General features: G+C 35.5%; 1 protein-coding gene across 1 annotated transcript in view; it reads right to left on the bottom strand.

Annotated features, from left to right (window-relative positions):
- Positions 1-1,712: 1,712 nt before the first annotated feature.
- The window catches only part of ARAP2 (ArfGAP with RhoGAP domain, ankyrin repeat and PH domain 2), a 133,340-nt gene continuing 122,862 nt past the window's right edge, over positions 1,713-12,190 (bottom strand). The window contains exons 33-34 of the mRNA XM_075024281.1: positions 10,595-10,726; positions 1,713-5,153 (exon numbers count right to left, since the gene is read on the bottom strand). Coding sequence (XP_074880382.1) covers positions 4,800-5,153; positions 10,595-10,726 — 486 coding nt within the window. The 3' untranslated portion in view covers positions 1,713-4,799. The remainder of the gene's footprint in view (positions 5,154-10,594; positions 10,727-12,190) is intronic.

Raw genomic sequence — 12,190 nt, forward strand, 5'->3', positions numbered from 1 at the left:
TATGAATCATGAAGAAAACTTTGCAAGTCTTCCTGCCTTTTTTACAGAGAAAGATCTAACCTCAGAAACTACCAAGTTTGACAAATACTTCTTTTTTGACAGCACAGAGAGTATTTCTGGTGGGTCAGAAGCAGGAATAGACCACATCCAAGCAGTCTGAATCTTCCCAGTCAATCTTGCTGCAATAGGCTCAGTTTTGCAATTTAGTACATATTTTTTTGAACAATTCAACTTGGAATACGTTCTATCCATCTATCAAGGTAATCTGTTTCTACCCCACACATAATATAGTTCAGGTTTCCTCAAGTAACTTATTGAAACTGCAGATTTGCCTTAAGTAGCCCAAATAGAATGTGTATTTTAGAGTATGCTATGCTCACAACAAGGACTTGAGCCAATACTTTTGGGTTTGGTTTTTTTTTTTTTCAGTTTCCATCTGGACTCAGGCACAACTGAAGTTGTTCTAATTCGGATGCCAGCAATGGTCTAATAACTGATTCTCTCCCACTGAAACAGCTTGCACTGGAAAACAGGATTTAAAAGTCAGAAAGGTGGTATGACAGGGTAGGCTCATAATGAAGTGTCTCAGCCAGTAAGACACCCCCCCCACCTTACCTCCTGACTCCTGCAGGCACCACCACCATCCCCAGCAGAGCGCGTAAGTTTTTTCCCAGACTCCTTAATCTGAAACTTGAGATGTGGAGGTGGTGGTAACCTGGCAGTACTCATATGAACACAAACGGTGCCAGCACTGTATCAGGGGAGAGAAGAATCATAGCAGTGAGATAAAAGTCCCGTAACTTGTACTCTCTGATAAACCTGTATCTGCAGAGCAGTCCAAAACTACCCCCATACGTGACGGTGGAAGGGACCCCAGGGGTGCCTCTGGCAGACAGAGCCAGTGGCATCCTAACAACTCGCTTCAGGCACAATAGCCCAGAGCCCTTCACAACAAAGAAACAAAAATCAACTATATGGCCAAGCCCTCCCCGTTAACTGAAGAAATCTTTGGGGATATCCTTCCCCCACTGGACAGATTGGTGGATAACATTCGCAAAACCTTATAATGCAGAAATTGTGTCTCAGTCTGACTCACACATTAAAGGTAAGCTCTGCCTGAATGCACTCTAGATCTCAGCTGGTCAAATCAACCCTGCACTAAAGCAGTCTCTGCTGCGGCACAAAACCTATTAGTCAAACTGCTCTTTTGAACTGATAGCCCAAAAAAGTATCTCAGAAAAAGACCTGTTTCAAAGAAAAATTCCAAAATAGTAGCCAATATTCAGCTCGGCTACAGGAAGAAAGTAGATTCCAGCTTGTACTTTCCTTCAGGTTTGGGGTTGTTTCTCTCCCCCATCCTAATGTGAAAAAACCCACACAAACAGAAAGCAGGCACTATGTTAAAACAATTAGCATAAACAATGGTTACACGTCAGCTTTACACCTACAATGGTTGCAGAAGTCTAACAAGGGAATGATGAACCTGAGATTTACTGAGATTTTAATCCTAGTCTTTCCACTGCTATAAACCCATACATCAAATATCTGTGTCTCATTTAACTTCATTTTACAGATCAAAAGGTTAGCACCACGTTATTCAACAGCTTTCATATGGAAAGACATACAGAAGTCTTTCTTCTTTTTTTTTTAAAAAACATTTTTATTGATTTTTTTCCCTGAAAAAAAACCAACAAAAAACAAAACCCATTGCCTATTTTAGAGAAATAATGTTTATTCAAATAATTACCATTTATTCTCTGAAAATTACACTTCCTTTACCATTCCACAACATGGCACAGGAACAATAAAACATCAGCAGCCATTAAGATATTGCAACAAAACACATTCATTCTACAGGTCTTAAATCAGTCTGAAATGTGTAGTGCAACAATGATATGTCAGATAATCGGTCCAAAACTTTGACACTTATTTGGAATACTTCATTGCAAATTTAATTTCTACTTTCCCAATTAAATTTTCCTTGGGTTAACAATGTCACCATTCAGTGTGTCTCTGTGGATGCGCATGTAACTGTATGCACATATACACGTATATAGTGTGAGTATTTGTGTATGTACACATACAACCCCAAATTTAAACATATTTTAGTAAACATCTTTTCTTCTTGATTTTTAGGGCCTTTTAACAGCAGCCATACAGATACTTTATGTGTGATATGCTTTTGAAATAGAACAAATGTTTCCGTAGACCTTAGATCCAATAAAAATACACAAAACATTTTCTTCACGGACATATTCACTTCAATGCACAAACCCCTTTCATTGCTCCATTTATTCCATTAGTGTAGGGGCTTAAATGATGCATGAGGCTTTCAGCAGTGACGTGAATGTTGTTTTTAAGAATCCAATAAAAAGATAAACAATACCGCAACCATAACTCAATACTGAGAAATATTTCCAAATAAAAGTACAACTGTAAACAGTACATTCAGGTCCAGCCTCAAAGTGAAGTAATTTCTCCTGATGAGATTAGGCCCCAATTCAAATCGGCATTTAAGAATGTGCTTATTAACATTAAGCACCAGCTTTAGTCAATACAATTTAAGTTCAGGCTTATATGCTTTCTTGAGCCAGGACCTCAATGATTAGAAGAGGCTCAATTACAAATTAAAGGTAGCAAAACAGTCAATAGTGCACTGGGAAAATTAAAATCTACAAAGTCATTTCAGTTCTAACAACTGGTCAAATATGGCAAGTACAAAGTCTGAAAGACTAAACTTGCTTTGTCAGTGCTACATTCCAGAAGAATAAATAAAAAATACTATAAAATATTTGAGTTTGATCTCATTTTCCCCATACTTCCTAGCAGAGTTGCCAGGTACATTATTTGAGTCATTTGTCTAATTTCTTCAATCAAACAAATTATTTTTCCAATTAAGCTGCTCAATGCAATCAAGAATAGAAGTAAATGATGTGAAAAATGTTATGGCACCTGTGACTACCAAAAATAGAAGAGGGGATAAGTGAGCATACTGCTTCTGTATGGGAAGAAGTTCAGTACTAAGATAAAGCATCCTCAAAACTATTCATTAATAAAAATCAAATGTCATTGATGCTGATTAAATTGAATCTTTCCTCTGAAATTTTAAGGAATTAAAAGACTATCTAAAACCATTTCCAATAAACAAGAAATAGTTTAAAATTCTCTCTTCTACCCTAAGAAGTCTGGCCAATTCTAATCAAACTTGCGGAACACTAAAGGCAGGCATCAGTAAATTCTTAAAAGGCTGGTGAAAATCTGTGGCAGTGTGGCTAATCAGACCATAAAAGGGACAGCAGCAAAATAAAGCAGATGCTGTTATTAATGCCTCCCCTGAAGCAAAGGTGCAGAGTGATCTCATTAGCTCTCTGCTCTGTTGGTCCTGCTGCTTAACCAGACAGCATCTGCAACACCTGGAAACAGCCTCAGCACAGCAGTGCCTTTTGCTCATCTAGCTGTTACGGGACAAAGTAAAAACTGGGATATGCCATGAGAGAGGAAGGAGGCAATCCCATGAGATAAGTGAAGGTGAGATCCACAAAACTGAAGAAAAACAAACAATTTCACTGCTCACATAGGTTTTGTTTTGAAACCAGATTCCGATTTTTAAATTTAAGGAACTCGGGGCTTAAAAACCAAAGTAGCTGCAGGGTAGTACATCATGTATCTTCAGGAACTGCTACATAGATACTCAGAATGCAGCACATGAGGCTGTTGTCTTAACCTTGGGACCTCTCCTCACACTCAGAAGAGCTGTGCTACAGATGTAGCACAAGCATTTCCTAGTCCCTGCAAACAGCATACTGTTCACCTTTGTCCTCATGGTAAAGTGAGAGGTTAATCTCCTCACCCATTTAGTAACTGGTACTTCTTATTTGAGTGAGTTAGTACCCTTCGGATAGATATGTTTGTGTGGGGACCATGTTTTTCTTAAGGAAATTAATTTCTCATGGGAATACTAAGTATTCATCAGATGCCAGCAACCTTGTCAGCACCAAGCAAGCTCTATCCAGTGATAGAAAAGTCTGCCTTTGTCACCCTGAGCTAACCAGGATCTGTTTATAAAATCACTCCAGCCTGTTGAGCAAAAAGACATGATGCTACTCTTCCAATTCATATACCCTTTTAAATTACATGTTGCTTTGAAGACTTCTTTTTGCCATCCTCAGTATTCTCTCTCATTGCTTAGATGTCATAATCAGATGTACACCATATAGACACAGTTTTGAGATACAAGAACTAATATGTTGTATCTACTACATTCTTCTCCCTTTTGATTCTTTCACATGCTGCTCCGTCAGAAGACAAATCTATGGAAGCAGATACTAATTTTATTCTTAAATACAAAAAAAACCCATGCAAAAATTTCTTTTTAAAGCAGATGTTACTCATTTTTCTAGTGTTAGACAATTAAAAATATTGCAGGCCAACAGTATGAATTTCAGTGTATATTCTCTCCAGTACTTACAAGATGGCACAGAATATAAACAGAGCAAAAGGTTTTTATAGTGCTTAGAATTAATATATCAAACAAAATATGCAACAAAAAAATAATAGTCAAAACCCCGGTGTCATTGCACTGCACAGGAAAACTTCCAAATTTCAGGAGTTTTACATAATCACTTTTCTCAGTTCAGTCTTAAATTATAACATGTGGCATATGCATATACAAGATCAACAACTGCATATAAACAAACATATTTCCTCTGCACTGTATAAGCTACAGACATTAAAAAAAGACTACTTTTGCTCAGAAAATACACACACACACACATATATTAAACTTCAAACTCAGGAAATCAGCTGGAGGTTTCATCATGAAGTGTTCTGTGCTTCTGCAGCACTGTATTTAGTTCCTGAATCACATTTGACGGTAATTTGTTATCTAATTCCGAAATAGTTTTGTTTGGTTTGTTCTTATTTTTCTTCAGTGCCTTATGTCGGTTTTGGTGTAGGTCAGTCATTCCTGCACCTACATCCTCAACAGAGATCAAGCTCCGATGTGTTTTTGCATGATTTCGCACTTTCTCCTCCTTCCATTCCAAACACTGTGCCACAATAGATGCTTTTTCTTTCAAGTTTTTTCTTTCTTCCAGAAAGTCATTTTCATGATGCTCACTGAATTTTGGTTTCCCAGATTGCAGTTCTACATTCTGAGCAAAAAAGCAAAGAGAAATAAGGTCATTCACATTCACACAATATTCAATAATATTTAGATTGCAATTTTTGCTCATTAGTTTCACATAACAGTTTAAAAGAAAAATCAATTTTACTCAAGAGCCAAGACAGCACAGTTAGTAGTTTTAAATTCCCACAATTTGTGCTATTATCATTTAGTAAGCATTTTAAGTGAGCATATTTTCTCAATCAGTGATACTTCCGGAAATTACATAAATCTCAGTTAAATGCACCGTGACCATGAAGACATTCATTTTCACATATTCACAGTTTGATTTTTCATTCTACCACAGTAGACTAAATTGCGATGTTTTACAGGAGATCCACATATTCTTAAAAACTCAGAATTTTTAAATTGAACAAATACAACTGAGAATGTTGGAATTTTAATAACTTAATGACTGAGCTACGTGAATATAAAAAAGATAATTTTACATGATCACATAAACATTTTCAGCAGCTGTTCAGTACTACCTGTTAAATTATAAAGACTATCTGCTTTTTCAAATTTTGGTTAGCAATTTTAAGTAATATACTGGGAACGCAGATAAAACAACAAACTGATGGCAATGCAACTGTTCCATATTGGTAGGCTGTTTCAAGTTCTTAAGCTGTAGTAAATGAAAGGTAAATCAAATGCTGCATCTAAATTCGCAACTGGTGTGGCCCATTAGGAGCACATCTGTACAGTCAAAGAAAGTGCTGAGAACCCGACATCCATACTAACACTATTTCAGGGCTCTTGCCTTTTTTTTTTTTTTTTTTAAAATACAATTCAGACTAGCTTTAGCTTTCTCCTACAGGCAGAAGGCCTATTTTTGACTGCAGTGCATTAGATATGCTCCTGCAGAACATCTTCAACTTCAGTTTCATCTGAAAGCAATCCAAGTTCACGTGCTCCAGAACCATTCCACAATATGAAACAAAACACAGTAAATGGGAACAACTGGAAGATTTGCTCCTTAAGTGCACTCCAGATCCTAACTAGAACACTCATGTAGATGTATCTAAACTAGCTCCTCTCTAGTGTTTGAATATTTTTTCATGTTTGCATTAACATATATGAGATACCAAGATTTGATGAGACAACTTGCTCATATGCTACGCATTAATAACTCCATAAAAATCCAGACAAACTGAACAAGTGCCACACAGGAAAGACAAAAAGAATCAAAGTCTCCCTCAGCTTTGAGCATCTTCTAGTAGTCAACAAAGACATCATATATGAAAGAAGAATTCCAAGACCTCATTTTCTTTGAGAACTATAAGGCTCTTCCACAAAAGGAATGATCTGCCTACTGCCACACCAACTGAGCAGACAGAATACAGCAAATTCCTCTACCATTCTTATTTGTTTTACAGTGACATTTCTTTCTTCATGAGGACAGCAAACATAAGCCCATTATAAAAAAATGAGTGTTGATGCAGCAAATTATTGCTGTGTAGGAAGAAAAACAGTAAATATTAAATGAGTCTACATTGAAGAGATCTAAGCTATAAAACAAAGTCTAAATTTGTGCAGTCTCTTGAAATTTCACCTGAGCTAGTACCTGTTCAGTAATACAAGACATAAACATTTAGATGATATAAATCACAATTTTTAAAAGAGCAGAGAAAGGAGTTATTTTATTGATATCACTTCTAGCATTAAGGAGGCTGGTATTTCTAGTTGCATGGAGCAACAATGAAAACTACCCATTAATAATGAAGTACCAGTAGCCATGATACGCAAAATAATCAGTCCCACAACAACAATGCACACAAGAGTTCACACTGCTACATGGGCTACCACTGGTGCATGCTACGGAGCAGATTTTAGCTTCCCTGAAGACTCTTTTAATTCTACTGCCATCAGTAACAACTGCTACCAGTTTAGAATCTCCTGTTATCACCTAAGCTAGCAAGAAGCATCCTAATATTTAACACGTTCAGCTATATTCAGTAAAAAGAAGTTCAAGGTAACTGAGGAACTGTCCCAATGACTCATGAATGTGGGGAGTTCTGTTCTGCCAAATAATTGAAAAAGCTATAATTTTCCATTTAAAATAATTCCTTTCCATTTAAAATAATGCTCTTGCATGAACAAGAAAACAGTGAGATTATCACCAGTGATTCATGTTCAATTAATAAACTAATAACAAAAGGACTATCTGTGATAATATCCATGTAATATGTGAAATGTAAATTGTCATGCAGTACCTTTCAGAAAACACAGTAACATACTCCAAGCTATTCACTGTTACTCAGCAAACTAAGATATGAATTACTGGTGAAATTCAGTCAGGAGCAACAATTATCTATTTACAGAATTTTTTACATCATGTTTCAGTTTTGCATCTTTCGAGAAGAAAAATACCAACTACACTTCTTAAATCAGTACAGTTCTCCTGCTAAACCGGGTATAGCAGGAGCCCTTTATATAATGAAAGTAGGAACAGATCAAATACAGCACTCAAACCTAAAGGTTGCCTACTTCTGTGAAACAGTGCTGTATATTGGCACGTAGCCCCTTAACACAGACTACTACTCAACATTTTCAACTTTTAAAGCAGATTCAGTATATAAAGAAATCCTAATTCCCAGACATTTGCATTGTAAGAATAGTCAAGTGATGGAGCCAAATTCTGTTATTCAAATTAGAGCACTAACAGTTAGAGTTATAAACAGTTTCCCTTATAAATAACATACCAAAATGATGTGTGAACAAAACTGCCACATCAAATTTCTTAATAATATTATTTCTTAGTATTTGATCCACTGCCCCCTGTTGGTCACATGCTATAAATTACACTGCTCCATACTGTTCTCCCAATAACACCTAATATAAAAAGCAAAAATTTCATGTTAGAAGCAGCTGTTTGCCTCTAAATTTCAGCCCCTTAATCAAGTAATTGGTGAATAAATTGATAATAGTATGTACATCTAACTACATTTTTTCTTTTTCTGCACAATGCCAGCAAAAAAAATATGGAGCAGCTCTATCTATTTGCATCCTCCATTATCCCTGTGACATACTGTTCCCTTCAAAATACTACACAGGTATAACCTATTATAAGTCAGTGTTGTATTTGACCATGGCTTGAAAGAAAGTTTTTCCTCATTCCTCAATCTTCCTGTATTTTGTAATAACATCACAGACTTAATGCAGATATATAGCAATGTATTTGTATTTCAGTTAAATGATTCTATATGAGAACTATGCATAATTTAAATGCACTATCAATGTATGCAACAATTGGTGCAGAAATAATGGAAATCTTATGATTCTGTCTGTTATTAGAAGGATTCTTAGTTATACAGTGCTTTCAAAACTTTCTGTATTATATATTTATCTTGTTAGCACACAGTAAAACTACTTCCAATAATGGGAAAAAAGAAGACATTCAATAAAGACTCTTTAGGACAGAAATTAATATCCAACTTATTGGTTTCTGGGTATCTTTGAGATGGTTTGGGTTTTTTTCCCCCCACTTACCTTCACATCACAAAGATGTTAACTTTTTCACTGTTTGGAAAACTTTCAGTCTCTTTTCCTGCCTATATGAAGATAACTTTGATCAAATTTCTACTACAAGTATATGCATTGGTCTGTAAACAGACCTCCATTTTTCATAAACCAGCATCTTTCAGAAAATGCTTGCTCCTGTTATTACTCTTTAATGCTTTAAAATTGGAGATATTTTTGCTTGTTGAAGTACTACAAATCGATGGAAAGACTGAAGGTGTGGTGTCCAAATGGCTATCTATTGCTTTACTGACTACACTGCTGTACAGTATTTCTCCTTAATAAACAATATTTTATACTTACTTTCCACCACTATTTTACTGTTCATTCCAGTTTTGGCTTTCCAGGTAAAAAAAGTGTTAGTTTTTATTTTCCATTATATAATCTTGTGTTAACCTTCCTAAGGTATGCAAATACCCTTTGCATAAAAATTCTCTAGATCTGGTCATGGCATAAATAATGAAGACTGTGATCTTCTACTTTTAAGTTTAAATAAAGACTTCCTCTAAGTTGCAGTACAAAACATTAGACTCCTTCCCAATGAGGCACATTATCATCAAAAATAATAAAACAAAATAATCCTAGTACGATAAGGTATTAAGGAATTTAAATAATGAAGTTCAAAATCCAATAAAACCTTTATCCTAGAATGTCTGAATTTGTAGCCATCTCAAAAAATGTATTAGAGATCTCTACTGTACCTGCACAAAGGACAGGTAAGAGACATACCTAAGGGTTAGGAAGTTTTTTGTATGATTTACTTTTATCAAAAAAGTTTAAAAATGCAAACATTAGAAGGAACTTATCAAAGGATTACAAAAACACTTTCTGAGAGAAGGTTAAAACAAAAGGACAAATTAAACAAAATAGGAAAACCGTAATTGCATTCATACTGTATTATACTCATTTAGTAAGGCAAACCAGAAATGCCTGAAGAAAGCGTAACAAAAGAAAGGTGGAGTTGCCTTTTAGATAAAGCACTACTACCTTTGCTTTTAGTTTGCTATGGAACTGAGTCAGCTTCACCAATCTGTACCTGAACCACTGTCTCTGTAAGTACTGATAACACATACCATATTATCTACCTTCCCTTCAAAATCTTTTAAAACATGTAAGAAATAATACTGCATACAGTCAAAGAACCAAGCTGTTTTGTTTCCACACTTATTCTCGGCTGCATTCAGATTAGTTACCACTATTATACCACTGCACTACCACTGCACTGCTGCTTCTCTGCTGCAAGTAAGGCAAGTAAGTCCTCCCCACAGGCATCAGTATCTCTATGTGGAACCCAGAAATTTATCTCAAGCTAGTATGCTAAGGCTGAGACATATCACTAGTGCATGTAATGCAGTGACACAGCTCAGTCTCTGCAAAGAGTTGTAACTAAAGCCGCTTGCTCTTCTTTGAGACTAATAATATTACAACCTAAATGTATCACAGTTAGCTCCATCTGAGCTTTTCCATTACATTCACAAAGTAGATAACTAAAACAGTGCAGTTATTTTAGACAGAAGAAAAGATATGGTAGAATAGGCATGCAGGACAGTTTTCAAGGACCTTATTAAAATAAAACTGTAATAAAGTGCACTGTAATAATGTAATTATATTTCCAGGTACTATTTACTTCTAATGAACAATCATTGCTGAAAAAAAAACCCAAACACAAATAAAAATCCACTATTGATTTACTGAACAGCCAAAGAGGTGACACAAGTTTAGGTCACAATGTTTTTTTTACATTAAATTGTCCTAAACATTCCTTTAATGACAAAACAATGAAAAGGATATTGATAACAAGAGCATCTACATATCATATTTATCCAGCTCTAGAGAGTTCATTATTACTGGACTATTTAACATTACAGCATTGTGGTTAGAAGTTCTACACCAAGTTTAAATCCCACTTACTTCTATACTCCCTCTGATTTTACAAGTGTTCTTCTCCTGATGAATAGGAATTAGTGGTAAGCCTCCGATCTTTGGACTTTTAGTTATAGACTGTTTTCTTGCTTTTCCAGCAGGTGGCCAGGTATCAGCATGCTGAAGAACAAAATGATTCCTTATTTTTGGTGTGGAATTTCATAAATACACAACATTCTTTTGTATTTAAAACTCCCTTGGAAAAAGCTATCTACTGTACAAAACCATGCCCTCCTCCTGTAGGAGAAGGGGGAAAACACTACAATGCTTAAAATTATGTTAATATTTTCTAAGTGCTGCACAATATTGAGTGAACAGAACCAAAATGTCTCTATACAATTTTCATGTATCAAACATCTTCCCTCCATATTATTATTCCAATTATCTTCTAAAAATAGAAAATATCATCAAACAAGAAACACACATTGTCTTGATTCACAATTTCAAAATTCCACATAAAAATGTTTTCAGGAGTCCCAACAAAAGTTTCTGAAATAAAATAAAATTTCCCCAATTTGCAAACAAGTGTTTCAAAATTTATATTAATAGTTTAGGAGAAAATAATTGCTTAACCTACAGTAACGACATGCGTTATGCAAAAGGAAATGGCTTTACATTCTAAATGTACCAAAACCACAATCTACAAATGATCAGATCTGGCTTCAATGATAGTCTTTGCTTTAGCTCTACTGAAACAGGTCAGTTTTGGGGAGAACTCCAAAGTGTGAAGCTTCAGAGCGAAAAACATGACTGGGAAGAGAAGGGAAGAAAAAAATAATCATTAACTCAATATTTCAAATAAAATGTTAAAAACTCTTTCTGTAAGAGGTCTATAATGAACTTTCATTAGCAGATCATGTGGAATTTCACATGTAGAAATTTGAGCACATGTGCTTGAAGCTCACAGAGTCCTCTGGTGATGTTAATGGTAACCAGAAAGATAGCTCTGAGAACAAGGTAGTGTAAGAGTATTTTCCTGAAAAAGCTTCAACATAAGATTCTGTGAATCAAAGAGGATGTAGGAGGCTTACAGAAGAATAGTTTCTAAAGCTCGGAGATGAGCACACAAAGCTAAATCAGCACAACTCCAAAGGGAATTGGCAACTGTAAAGGAACCCTGATGAAAGCCATGAATGCTTTATGTAAATATTGGCAAAATACTAATCCAAAGCATCAGTTATAATAAATAGGAAACAAGAAATTCTGTCTGAATATAAGAAAAAAAACAACCCTTTTTTACTGTGGGAGTGGTTAAACACTGGAACAAATTGCCCAGAGAGGCTGCGGAGTCTCCAGTTTTTCAAACCTGACTAGACACAGCCCTGAGCAACCTGCTCTAGCTGACCCTGCTTTGAACAGAGGGATTTGACTAGATGATCCCCAGAGGTCCCTTCCAAGTTAAACAATTCTGTCACACTGTCCAAATCTGTAATAGATTTCTTTTCACAGGTGTCAGGATCTTCATTGTCCTTTATTTTTTTTAATGGTATTCAATCTTCCAAATCCATGAAGTAAGAAGTCTCTTCAAGACTGTATATAAAAATCCAGTTGTGGAGCTGTGATCATACTTGCAGATAGTCTGCA

This window comes from Buteo buteo, chromosome 1 (genome assembly GCF_964188355.1).
Source record: "Buteo buteo chromosome 1, bButBut1.hap1.1, whole genome shotgun sequence".
NCBI lineage: Eukaryota > Metazoa > Chordata > Aves > Accipitriformes > Accipitridae > Buteo > Buteo buteo.